Source organism: Zalophus californianus, chromosome 5, assembly GCF_009762305.2.
Source record: "Zalophus californianus isolate mZalCal1 chromosome 5, mZalCal1.pri.v2, whole genome shotgun sequence".
NCBI lineage: Eukaryota > Metazoa > Chordata > Mammalia > Carnivora > Otariidae > Zalophus > Zalophus californianus.
This window is the reverse complement of record NC_045599.1, coordinates 28,243,497-28,255,863: the sequence shown is the minus strand read 5'-3', so window position 1 is coordinate 28,255,863 and position 12,367 is coordinate 28,243,497. Positions and strand designations below refer to the sequence as shown.

At 48.7% G+C, this 12,367-nt stretch overlaps 1 protein-coding gene across 4 annotated transcripts in view; it reads right to left on the bottom strand.

The window, feature by feature from the left end:
* PCBD2 (pterin-4 alpha-carbinolamine dehydratase 2) overlaps window positions 1-9,831 on the bottom strand; it is a 58,911-nt gene extending 49,080 nt beyond the window's left edge. For 2 of the 4 annotated variants that reach the window (XM_027604978.2, XM_027604976.2), the window contains exons 1-2: window positions 9,644-9,831; window positions 5,253-5,384 (exon numbers count right to left, since the gene is read on the bottom strand). In XM_027604978.2, the coding sequence (XP_027460779.1) occupies window positions 5,253-5,384; window positions 9,644-9,727 (216 nt within the window). In that variant the 5' untranslated portion in view covers window positions 9,728-9,831. The remainder of the gene's footprint in view (window positions 1-5,252; window positions 5,385-9,643) is intronic. The other 2 variants (XM_027604975.2, XM_027604979.2) reach the window with 2 other exon arrangements.
* Between the last annotated feature and the right edge of the window lie 2,536 nt (window positions 9,832-12,367).

Here is a 12,367-nt window from a genome sequence, read left to right as displayed (position 1 = left end):
GCCCCGCATCAGGCTCCCTGCTCCACGGGAAGCCTGCTTCTCCCTCTCCCACTCCCCATGCTTGTGTTCCCTCTCTCGCTGTGTCTCTGTCAAATAAATAAATAAAGTCTTTAAAAAAAAAAAAAGATACGGCTCATTTTCTATAGTAGTAAGAGAAATGAATTCTAAAGCAAACTTGTGACATCATTCCACACACTCTACATTAGCAAACCATTTAAAAACTGTCAACAAGTGTGACCTTCCTTCTGAAGATTTATTCTAAGTAAAAAGACTACGTAGAGAACTGAAAAATGTTCATAACCTATTAGAGCATAAAAAAGAATATAATTTTTACCTCTATGTTCAGCAGAGACTTTTTAAAATATATGCTACCATCCAGTGTGGGCTGAACTCTGCTAAGGGAGACAACGGCTCCCTCCAGATTCTAGAGCGGAGGCCAGGAGAGGTGCTGCCACTGCCAGGAGCACATGGAGCACAGGGGGCCTCCCGAACTCTTGCTAAGGGCAGGGCTGCAGCAAGGGAGACCTCGTCTCATGGAGCTGTGTCTTGGCACATGGAAATGCCTCCTCACGACAGAAAATTCTAGGCCAACATCCCCACATATCCATTTTGCACACACGCAGGACGGTATCTAGAAGGTCAATTTCTAGATCAGGCCACCGGGTATGTGCATTTTAAAAGCGGATACACACTCCCCAACTGTCCCCTCAATGGACACTCCCACCTCTTCGCTCACTGTCTCGCACATCACAGCCGCACCTCCCTCCTTCCCAGCTAGATTCCAAGCTCCAATGTTTTAATTTCTGCCTTGCACGCGCCCTTACTTCCCTTGCCCCTCAATTCCTCCACTGGACACATTTAGCGAAAGTACAGCCTTTACTAAGCCCAACTCCGCACCTACTTGAAGCCTGTGCCGAAACAGCTGAAGGTGGCTGGACAAAACACACAAAATCTTCACTTGCGACGTGTGACCAGAAATCTCCCGCGAGGGGCACCTGGGTGGCTCAGTTGTTAAGCATCTGCCTTCGGCTCGGGTCATGATTCCAGAGTCCTAGGATCGAGCCCCACATCCTTCTCCCGCTCCCACTCCCCCTGCTTGTGTTCCCTTCTCTAGCTGTGTCTCTGTCAAATAAATAAAAAATAAGATCTTAAAAAAAAAAAAAATCCCCAGTGACACTGAAAACTGCCCAGAAATTGACCACAATCCCCTAATTAGTGGACTGTCTTGGCCTCCAAGAGGACTATTCCACTCCTTTTCTAATCTTCCCAGATCTCCAACATTCCTCCCTCCCACTCCTGCTCATTCTCAATTGATAATCTCACTAAAAAAATAGAAACCATCAAAGAGAATTACCTGTACTTCCCAAGAGCAGGGTAGCAACCAACCTTCATCTACATTTATACATTCTGCCTTCTTTCCTCAGACAGTGGACACTCCAGGTGCCCTGCGCCCCGACCCGCCCATTCCATCTGTGCCCTCTTGCCAACCAGGCCTGTACTCTCACAATCATCCCCCTGACAATCCTCAACCCAGTATCTCCAGCCTGAGCTCCAACCTCACATACCCAAGTGCTGACCTGATAACACCACCTGGGTGACTAATAAGTGTCTCATACCTGCCACGTCCGAAACAGGATTCTCAACTCCCTACCCTGCCCCATTTTCCTTAACTCAGGAAATGACACCAACAGTACCGCCCTTTACCCTCTAGCTCAAACCAAAACCTTGGGATCATCCTTGACTCTCCACTTCCCCCATATCCAATCTAACAGCAAGCCTTGTTTGCTCTCTCTTCGAAATGTATGAGGAATACTACATTTCTCTCCACTCCACTGCTAGCTCCATAATCCCCCATCACCTCTTACCTAGCCTGCCACAACGACATCCTAGCTAGTGGGCCTGGTTCCGCTCTGGCCCTCCTACTGTCTAGTCACAGCACATCAGCCAGGACAGTCTTTCTAGAACATAACCAAATCATGGCACGTCTGTTCTTGAAAGCCCCACAGCTCTGTACCCAGAACAAAATCTAAACTCCTCACCAGATGGACAAGGCTCCAGGGCTCTGGGCTCTCCCTCTCCTCGGCCCCATCTCCTATCAGTCTCTCCTTCCTGCTCACTCCGGACACTGGCCTTCTGGCTCCTCCTCAGTCATACCAAGATCATTCCTGCTCCAGGAATTCTGTACCTGCTTTTCTCTCCTTCAGGAAGGCTCTTCCCTTGGGTCTTCACATGCTGAGCTCCTTCACATGATTCAGGCCTCGGACGTCCCCTCCCTAGAGAGGGCCTGCGAGACCACCCCACCCTAAACAGCCTCCATTCCAATATCCTACTTTTCTCCGTCGCACTGATCTCTACCTGAAGTTACACTACTTACTCATTTGCTTCTTGTCTGTCTTCTCCACTAGAACGGAGCTACCTGAGCTTAGAATTGTGCCCAGCACAGTGAAGATGCTTAATAAATACTTGTTGAGTTAATAAATACTACTTTTGGGCGCCTGGGTGGCTCAGTCGGTTAAGCGACTGCCTTCGGCTCAGGTCATGATCCTGGAGTCCCGGGATCGAGTCCCGCATCGGGCTCCCTGCTCGGCAGGGAGTCTGCTTCTCCCTCGGACCCTCTTCCCTCTCGTGCTCTCTCTCATTCTCTCTCTCTCAAATAAATAAATAAAATCTTTAAATAAATAAATAAATAAATAATACTACTTTTACAATAAAAGTCAAGCTGATTTTTAAAAGTGTAACTGCATGAACAACTGCTACATTATGAATAAACTCTGTGGAGAAAGACTAGAAAAGAATAAACGCTCAATGAAAGAAGTTGCAATGAGAATTTTTCTTAATTTACAACATCCCATTCTAGCATTTCCTGTTAGTGTTTTATAATAAAAACCAGGATCTCTTCTGTCCTAAATAAAAGGTTAGTGAGGATCTATCAGTGCGAGAGGGTCATGACTCTAAACACCAGTTGTGAAACAGAGAAAGGTAACCCTGACAGCCAGGAGCTGGCCTGGCATGCACACCGAGGCCCTAGGGTTACACACGAACATCAACATCAGACAAGTCCACTCCGTGAGTAGGATGGATTCAAACAAAAACAAGACCAAGCTGCAAGGTTATGTGAACACAGCCAAAACATGAACACTGTCCACACCACAAAGTACCAAACAATGCCCTCTCCCAGCTAATGAGCGAGTGTTGCTTCTTTGCCAATTTCAGCTTTGGCCCCACTTTAGTCTACCCTCCCTACTGGTAAGATTGATGAAAATACTGAATCACAGACCTGCCCATTTTCTGACAATATCCAATCTAGACCAAACCATCTTTCCAACACCTTCTCCCTGAGACGCCCCACAGTTCCCTATGATGTGCAGCCTCCCTCGCTGCAACAAGCGATTCAGCCCCAACCTGCTCCACTAAACCCAGGTGTGTTCCTGGTGATGTTGGGTGGGTGGACACTGACAGGTGTCACATCAGATCCAATTACTGGCCACTGTACATGTAGAAGTCCTAAGAGACCCAGCTGGAAAACTGACCCCTGGATATAATCTCAGGGCTGCTTCTCTGAATACATTCCCTGACATTGGCTGATTTTCTTGTCATCTGCCTCTTTCTCCTAAAAGCTGAGTAAAGGAAAAAAAAAAAAAGCCAAATTAATAAAATGTCCCAATGAATAACATTACAATTAATCACGGATGCCCTGCACAGCTTCCCTTCCCTCCCATTTCTGAAAGTCGCCCCAAGCACAGGGTTAGCGTGGGCTGGATGACTGACTCTTGGGCAGAGCCTGAGGCAACACTACTCAAGTACTTTAAGCCACATGTTCAAGCCCAATAAATTAGCCCAGGCTTAAAGAAGTCAGGCTGTACACATGTAAGAATTTTAATAAGCCTGGAAAATGCTACCTAGAGCTTATGTACAAGCTTACTGTACCAATGGGATTCCGGGCCACCAGCCACGGAGTGCTAAGCCCCTGACAAGAGCTGTCGAACACATGGGGCAGCAGGGACAGGGAGTCGGCTCGGTCTAGGTCTCCTCAGGAGCTGGAGACTCAAAGCAGAAGGCTGGCAGCCAGATGGATGGAGAGCAGAATAGGGCATGCAGCTCAGTGGAGCCAACGGCATTTACTAGGAAAACATGTCGAAGGTTTGTTTGGTGGAAATCTGGTCCTCACACACCCTTCCAGAAACTAGCAAACACTGTAATCAATGTCTGCATTTATCAAATGCCTGTTTGTACCCAGAACTGTGTTAGGTACAATAGAGAGTTATTTAAGCAAACATGGTCTCTGCCTTCTAGATGCTGACACCTAATATAAATAAAAACAATAAATCTGTCCAGAGGATTACCAAACTCACTGAACAAACATGAAATAGTCAAAAGCACCGACCTTATATAAATGCAGTGGGGTAAGAGCTGAAGGGTAAGTCATGGGAGATGACTCTCTAAACAGGGTGGGGCCCTAATGGAACAGTTACCTTGTTAAGGCTGAGTCTCCAAGGGGGGAGGGAGGCGGGGACTTTTAAGAAAAGCTACAAGGGCAGGCTCTTGGGCTGGGGGAAAACAAGCTAATCAGAGAAGAGGCTGAAGCTTGGGGCTTGATTTAAAGACTGAAATACATGTACGGGGAGAAAGAAAACTTGACAAGCGTCCAAGAAAAGTAGGGGAAATCAGTTGAGCAGGTGTATGTTTCTCAACTGCTTTTACTCAGGCCCTCTTCTGATACACATAAAAAACTCATACGCCCTTTTAATGTTATTTAAAATTTTAAAGGAGGGGCGCCTGGGTGGCTTGGTCAGTTAAGCGGCTGCCTTTGGCTCAGGTCATAATCCCAGAGTCCTGGGATCGAGCCCCGCATCGGGCTCCCTGCTCGGCGGGGAGCCTGCTTCTCCTTCTCCCTCTGGCTGCCTCTCTGCCTATGTGTTCTATCTCTCTGCCAAACAAATAAATAAAATCTTAAAAAAATAAAATTAAAATTAAAAATTAAAAAATAAAATAAAATTTGAAAGGAAACTAAATATCCTAACGCACACCAAACCAGGGGGTTCAGAATCTGATTTTCCAAATGACAAAAACCACTCCCTTCCCCTACAGCTGAGACTCACCCAGCTGGATGGGAGCACCTGTCAACAAGGACAGAGCAGCGGTCACTGACTTCTTAAGGGCCACATGGGACCAGACAACCAGCAGGATTAAAGAGCTGCAGCTTAAGGTGACACAGACAGACCATGGCACTAGCAAGAATATGTCATAATTACCTCATTAAAATTTTTGAAGGAAAATTCTTTGTAGATGGCGTCTCTCTCATGTAATTCCGACCATCCTGCTGCTTTCAGGTCAAGGATAACTTGGTTCCTCTCCTCTGCTGTCAAATGGCGAGCATCTGCTGCCTATGGAAAGAACACACATAATATCTGAAAGGTACACGTTCAGTTAAACTCAAATGCATAGCCCTTTACCTTATGGACAGATGCAGAAAAATACCTTCAGGGCAACAATTTGTGACCATTTTGGGTTCCCCTGTTCTCAAAAAATAGACAAAAATAAGGCTAGCTCCATACAAAAGAAGCTGCCTCCATGCTAAGGTGTCTCACATGCCTTACTGTTGCCTCACACTTCACAATCCTGTGTCTCCGGTTGATCACAGATACAACCGTCAGCCATTACCGCTGGTCATCTTACCAACGACCATATTGCCAATGGCCAGCATTCCCCGATGTGGGAAATTTGGTAAGCACACCCACGCACACCCTACAAGTCCGCTGTCAGGTCCCAGATTAGAACTCAGGGCTCTATACTCCTGGTCCACTGCTCTTTGGAGGGTCCCACACACCTTGGTATTCTTCACTGCCTACTCACAAGGCTCTTAACTCTCCGGGTGCACTATCCCCTTTGAGATCTGATGAAAACTAACCTCCAGAGGGGAAAAACACAAATGCACCCTTAACACAGGATTTGGAATAGTAACTTCTGGGGGATCCACAGATCCCCTTGCCTTAGTAGAGTGAGTTTTTCCAGGCCACCAGTAAGACAAATCCCCCCAGTCTGGCCAGAGCACTGTCCACCTTGTTCCCACACTCACCCTGGTGATGAAACTCACAAACCCGGAGTTCTGTTGGCTAGCAGGCCCACACTTCTATTCTAGTTGTTTTTTAATTGAAAAAACTCTAAACATCATGGCCAGAGAAAGGAGAGGAAACTCTGGTGGAAGTCAGAAGAGCTTAGCTCTCATTCCAGCATAAATGCCAACCAATACCTCCGACCTTACCTATTTGCAGGGCTACTGAAGGCTCAGGTGAGAGAGGAACTGTCACCCAGAAAGTCAAAACATATTATAAGGGCTCCTCATCAAACGGCAACTGGGAGCTGAGCTGGATCTTCCACCATGAAACCACAACTCATTCCCACTTCAGAAATCCTGAAACCCTTTATCACTGACATTGATGTAAGTAAGAGAACAGAGTAAGTAAAATTATTTTAAGACAATTTATTCTGGGGTGCCTGGCTGGCTCAGTGGGTTAAGCATCTGCCTTCGGTTCAGGTCTTGATCTCAGGGTCCCGGGATCGAGCCCCACGTCAGGCTCCCTGCTCAGTGGGAAGTCTGCTTCTCCCTCTCCATCTGCCTCTCCCCCCGCACCCCGCACCCCCGCTGGTGCGTGCACACTCTCTAATAGATAAAATCTTTTATTTTTTATTATTTTTTAAAGATTTTATTTATTTATTTGACAGAGAGAGAGAGAGCACAAGTAGGCAGGCAGGCAGGCAGGCAGAGGCAGAGGGAGAAGCAGGCTCCCCGCTGAGCAGGGAGCCCGATGTGGGGCTCGATCTCAGGACCCTGGGATCATGACCTGAGCCGAAGGCAGACGCTTAACCGACTGAGCCACCCAGGTGCCCCATTTTTTTTTATTTTTTTTTAAAGATTTTATTTATTTATTTGAGAGAGAGAGAATGAGAGATAGAAAGTACGAGAGGGAAGAGGGTCAGAGGGAGAAGCAGACTCCCTGCCAAGCAGGGAGCCCGATGTGGGACTCAATCCCGGGACTCCAGGATCATGACCTGAGCCGAAGGCAGTTGCTTAACCGACTGAGCCACCCAGGTGCCCTAAAAACTTTTTTAAGATTTTATTTCTTAGAGAGAGCGCGCGCACAAGCAGGGGGAGCGGCAGGCAGAGGGAGAAGCAGGTTTCCCGCTGAACAGGGAGCCCGATGTGGGACTGGATCCCAGGACCCTGGGATCATGACCTGAGCTGAGGGCAGCTGCTTAACCGACTGAGCCACCCAGGTGTCCCTAAATAAATAAAATCTTAAAAAAAAAAAAAAAAAAGGCAACAGGGCGCCTGGGTGGCTCAGTTGGTTAAGCGACTGCCTTCGGCTCAGGTCATGATCCTGGAGTCCCAGGATAGAGTCCTGCATCAGGCTCCCTGCTCAGCAGGGAGTCTGCTTCTCCCTCTGACCCTACCCCCTCTCATGTGCTCTCTCTCTCTCTCATTCTCTCAAATAAATAAAATCTTTAAAAAAAAAAAAAGCAACAAAAAAACAACTTATTCTAAGAGGAAAAAAGGTTGCTTATGAACCAGTTTTCTTGTTTCTCTTCCTTGCTAGGTCAGCCACCCTTCCCCACAACTAACACAAGAAAAAAAATGAAAAAAAAAACAGAAACCTCTTAATTAAATAAAAAGATTTGAAGACCTGTTATCAAAACCGCTTAAACTATTAAGACTCAAAACATCTATTCATTACTTTTACAGTGACCCACTATAAGAAATTATCTAAAATTCTTATTAGCCACTTAAATATGCTAAGTCAACTCAGAAAAGTATGGAAAAGAAATTAAATTATCTGTGTCCACTCTGAGTAGCTGCCAAGAAAACTCTTAGCCATGCTGTGGGCAATGCAGCAGTCACCTGGAGTGAGTGGAACACACCCGCTGAGCTGTTTTCCTCCATATTCTCCGCCATGCACATCCCCAGTGAGGGCAACGGTGTGCTCACCACAGGTGTCTGCCCAAGAACAGGGACCGTGTCCAGGACTGTGAAATGGAATCACTTCACTTACCTAACACAAATGGTCCCCTTGGAGACACACCTTCTGCAGAACCCTTTATAATGGGCTTAATTTTTTTTCTGCGGGAGATGGGGACAGGGAAAAGCATAGGATTTGGAGAGAACAAACTTGATCTAAGGCCTCACTTGGTTACTTTCAGCTGTGGAGATGCTGAACAAATCACTTAGCTTCTTTCAATACCAGTATCCTCATGTCTATGGCGGGGGTATCACCACATCTACCTGTCGAGACTTTTTTTTTTTAAAGATTTTATTTATTTGAGAGAGAGAAAGAGAGCAGAAGCAGGGGGAGTGGGAGAGCTCGGAGAGAAAGAAGCAGACTCCCTGTTGAGCAGGGAGCCCAAAGTCAGACCCAATCCAAGGACCCTGGGATCATCACCTGAGCGGAAGGCAGACACTTAACTGACTGAGCCACCCAGGCGCCCTGAGATTTTTTTGAAAGAGTTAAGTTAAAGAGATCTTGAATGTGAAGGCACCGGCATAGAGCCTGGCACCTGGCAACCACTCAAATCATGTCTGTTTATTCATTCCTCTGAACCCCGTAATTTTACTTAATCATCAGCACCTTGGGTACAGGTACGTGGGTACAGGTACGCTAGGTACGCCTAGCGACACGCTTAGGTGACAGTACGCACTCAACTCGTGTTCTCACCTTAATGGCCACGTGCTCACCTTCCTCCATCACCAATCTATTTTTTTTTAAAGATTTTATTTATTTATTTGAGAGAGAGAGAATGAGAGATAGAGAGCACGAGAGGGAAGAGGGCCAGAGGGAGAAGGAGACTCCCTGCTGAGCAGGGAGCCCGATGTGGGACTCGATCCCGGGACTCCAGGATCATGACCTGAGCCGAAGGCAGTCGCTTAACCAACTGAGCCACCCAGGCGCCCATCACCAATCTATTTTAAATGTATCCTATTAGACTTTCAAACTTCCAAACAAGCAACTTAAGATGAAACAGGAAGTTTAATGCAACATTCCCCCACTAGGTGGTGCTGCGTGTTAAAACTTTCCCTCAAGTTAATTTAACCCACTATATTAATTTCTAACGCCAGGAAACTGACGGAACACCCCGCGGAAGAGGGAAGAAGTATAGATTTGTCACCCCCCAAAAGGAATTTATTAATAATTCCCCCAAAAACATCACAGCAGAACAAGTGCGTTAACTCAGCGCTGAGCCAGCGGGTTTCCGGCGAGCGCGCCCTGCGGGAGCCGGTCCCTGCCCTCGGCGAGCGCACAGTCTAGCGGCAGAGCGCCTTTAATCACTTCAAGCGACCCTTAGCATCAGAGAGCTTTACAGCTACTTTTCGTGCTTTCTTTAAACAAAACTCGTCCTCGGTCTTTTTTTTCCGGTGGGCAGTCTCGTAGACAACGGCGGGATGTGTAAGCCAGGAAGAAACGATGGTGCTGCGAACCCCTTGTCTCCCGCCAGGAGTCGGGCAGGTGCCCGGCGCCCGAACGCGGCTCCCCAAGGTCCGAGGCCGGAGGCCGGGCCCGCTTCGGGGCCGGACCGGGTCCTTCGCCCTAACCCCCCCAGCCGGCGCCGCGGGGCCTCGCCCTCCTCCCGCACCGCGGGTCCCGGCACTCACCGTGGCCGAGAGGCTCGGGCCCCGGCCCCGCAACGTCGCCAACAGGAGCCGCAGCGCCCCCCGCGCCCCTAGCGCCGCCGCCATGGCCGCCGGCCCAGGGCTGCCCGGCGCGCTGCCTGCCCGCCGCCCGCAGGCGTCCACCGGGCCGGCCGGGAGCCGGGAGCGGCGCGGGCGGCCTCCAGTCGCGGGCCAAGCGGTCCTGCAGGCGCCCGCGCGGCCCGCCCCGGAAGGTCCCGAGAGTTTCAGGGCCGCCGGCCGCGCTGGCAGCAGGCGGGCGGGCGCCGCAGGCCCCCGCAGGCCCCCGCGCTCCCAGCTCCGGCTCCGCGCCCGCTGCGTCGTGCCAACCTCCAGTGCCTGGAGGTGGGCCCGGCCGGGTAGCGCGTTCAGGGGTGACCCCCGGTTCGGCTCTTCGGTGTCCGGGCCCCCGCTAGCCGCACACTCGCGGATAGTCGGTGCCGGGCTCCCTCCTAGGCGAAGGGGCCCAGAGCCCGAGCCGGCGGGAGGACTTCGCGGGCGGGGACGGGAGGAGATGGGCTCCAGGTGGGTGCTTGGGGGCCACTCCCGTCCCCAAGAGAACCATAGGGGTTCGGACCGGGCCTTGTAAGGCAGGAAGCTGTGCTGGGCCCGCCTAGCTGCTGAGGCCTTGGGCACGCTGGTTCATCTGTGCTGGCCCAAATAAGACAGTGTGGAAACCCAGCTCTTCATGCTCTGTGAAGAGTAGCGCACGAGATGAATGTAGGCAGATACACAGGAAATTTTTTTCTGGAGAAGAGGGGTAGTCTTTTATGTATGCATTTACTAATATTTTATTCTTCCTCTTTTTTCTTGCCTTTTTTTGAGATGTAATGTCACATACCGAAAAATTCACCCTTTAAAGTACAATTTACTGGTTTTTAGTATATTCACTTGTACCTTTTTTTACTAGTTTAAGCAAATTAATATAACCAATTTTTCATAAGATTTATCCATATACCCGAAAAAAAATTTTTAATATGAGAGTCCATTTAAGTTCAAATTAGCTGTTGCTAGCAGTTAATTTCATTTCCCATATGGAGTTGGGGAAAAAAAGCTTTTTTTGCCTTAAGATATGCTAAAATTAAGACATGGCTCAATATGCATTCTTTGCGTTTGCCCACTTGACAAAAACTCAAGGGAGGAATCTCGCTGCAGACCCTGATCAAATGTCACTGATCTCAAGGTATCCAAGACATTCTTGTTTCCTTTGCATGATGCCTCAAGTGGGCAGAGACTGGAGATAGAATTAAAAGTTTCATTTCCAGGGGCGCCTGGGTGGCTCAGTCGTTAAGCGTCTGCCTTCGGCTCAGGTCATGATCCCAGGGTCCTGGGATCGAGTCCCGCATCGGGCTCCCCGCTCGGCTGGAAGCCTGCTTCTCCCTCTCCCACTCCCCCTGCTTGTGTTCCCTCTCTCACTGTGTCTCTCTCTGTCAAATAATTAAATTATAATAAAAAAAATAAAAGTTTCATTTCCAGTACTTAATCAGGTGTATACAATCATGAATACTCTGCAAACGTGCTTACTAAAGTGAGAACTGCAAAATGGTCAGTGTAACAAGAGACTCGTCTTCCTTCCCGAAATCCACTGCAGGAAACGCATCCCAGCTGTAGTTAGGAAAAGCAGTGGCAGTAGCATGTTAGTAGAGCCCAGGGGAAGCGATGTTCACCAGTAGGGGCTGCGGATACTCTGCCTTCATATGTAGGTCTCCAGTTAATGGGATTTAAGTTCCTTAGCAAAGATTTATTGAGCAAGTCGTCTACGGTGGACACTCTTGGGAAAGGCAGGCTCCTGTTCACAGTCTTTTAAGCCCTGCTCACCCATGTAAGAATGGGCCTTAGGCCTAAAACACCTCTTACCGTCGTCATAAAGAGCCCATACAGCCTGTTCCAGGCTTATACCTTGTGTGGGAATATCCTTCCCTGATCCAGACTATGTACTCCTGTATTCTCAAGCATGTAAGTCACATAGCCCTGGGGCATGCTCCCCCGCTTTCAGTATTACGGACTCCACGGCAGGGAACAGGACTTGTGCTAAGACACTAGAGGGCCCTCCGGCCATTGGCTGCTGGGGAGGATCCACTAGCCATGGGGGACCAATGCACACTCGTTTTCCTCGGCAACTGATACTAAGCAGGAGTGGGCAGAAGTGTTTGGACTTCTGTCCCTGATGACTGGCACTCTGATGATCTTTGCTGTGTTCCATGCAGCTAAATCCCCGCCCTCCCCATCCCTGGCATTGGTACCAATGCATAGACACTGGTTCTGCAGCACAGACACCATGCTTGGCTTGGGGTGGTTTAGCTGCTCTTGGACCTTCCTTCCTGCCTCCTATTTCCCGTTCCCTCAGCACCAGTGCTTTCCAACTGATCCTCTCTACACTTGAACCTCCCCTCTAGGGAACCGCCCTGCTCCACTTTCCCTCCAAGGGAACCCCAGGTAGCTTGTCTCAGCTAAGTATTAAAAGCAAAGCCATGGATCTGTTGGCCGTCCTAGGAGCCTTTCCTCATCCTCCACACTAGAGTAGGGCCCCATGACATATCAAAGGCATGAAAATGCCTGTATCTTTGATAAGATAACTTCTCATCTGGGAGTGTGTCCCCCAGGAAATGAAACTATATACAACCATAAATTAAAAAAAAAAAAAAGTTAAGTAATGCTGAACCTACTCGAAGACCTATTACGTAGTCATGGTTAGGAAATCTGTCGGCA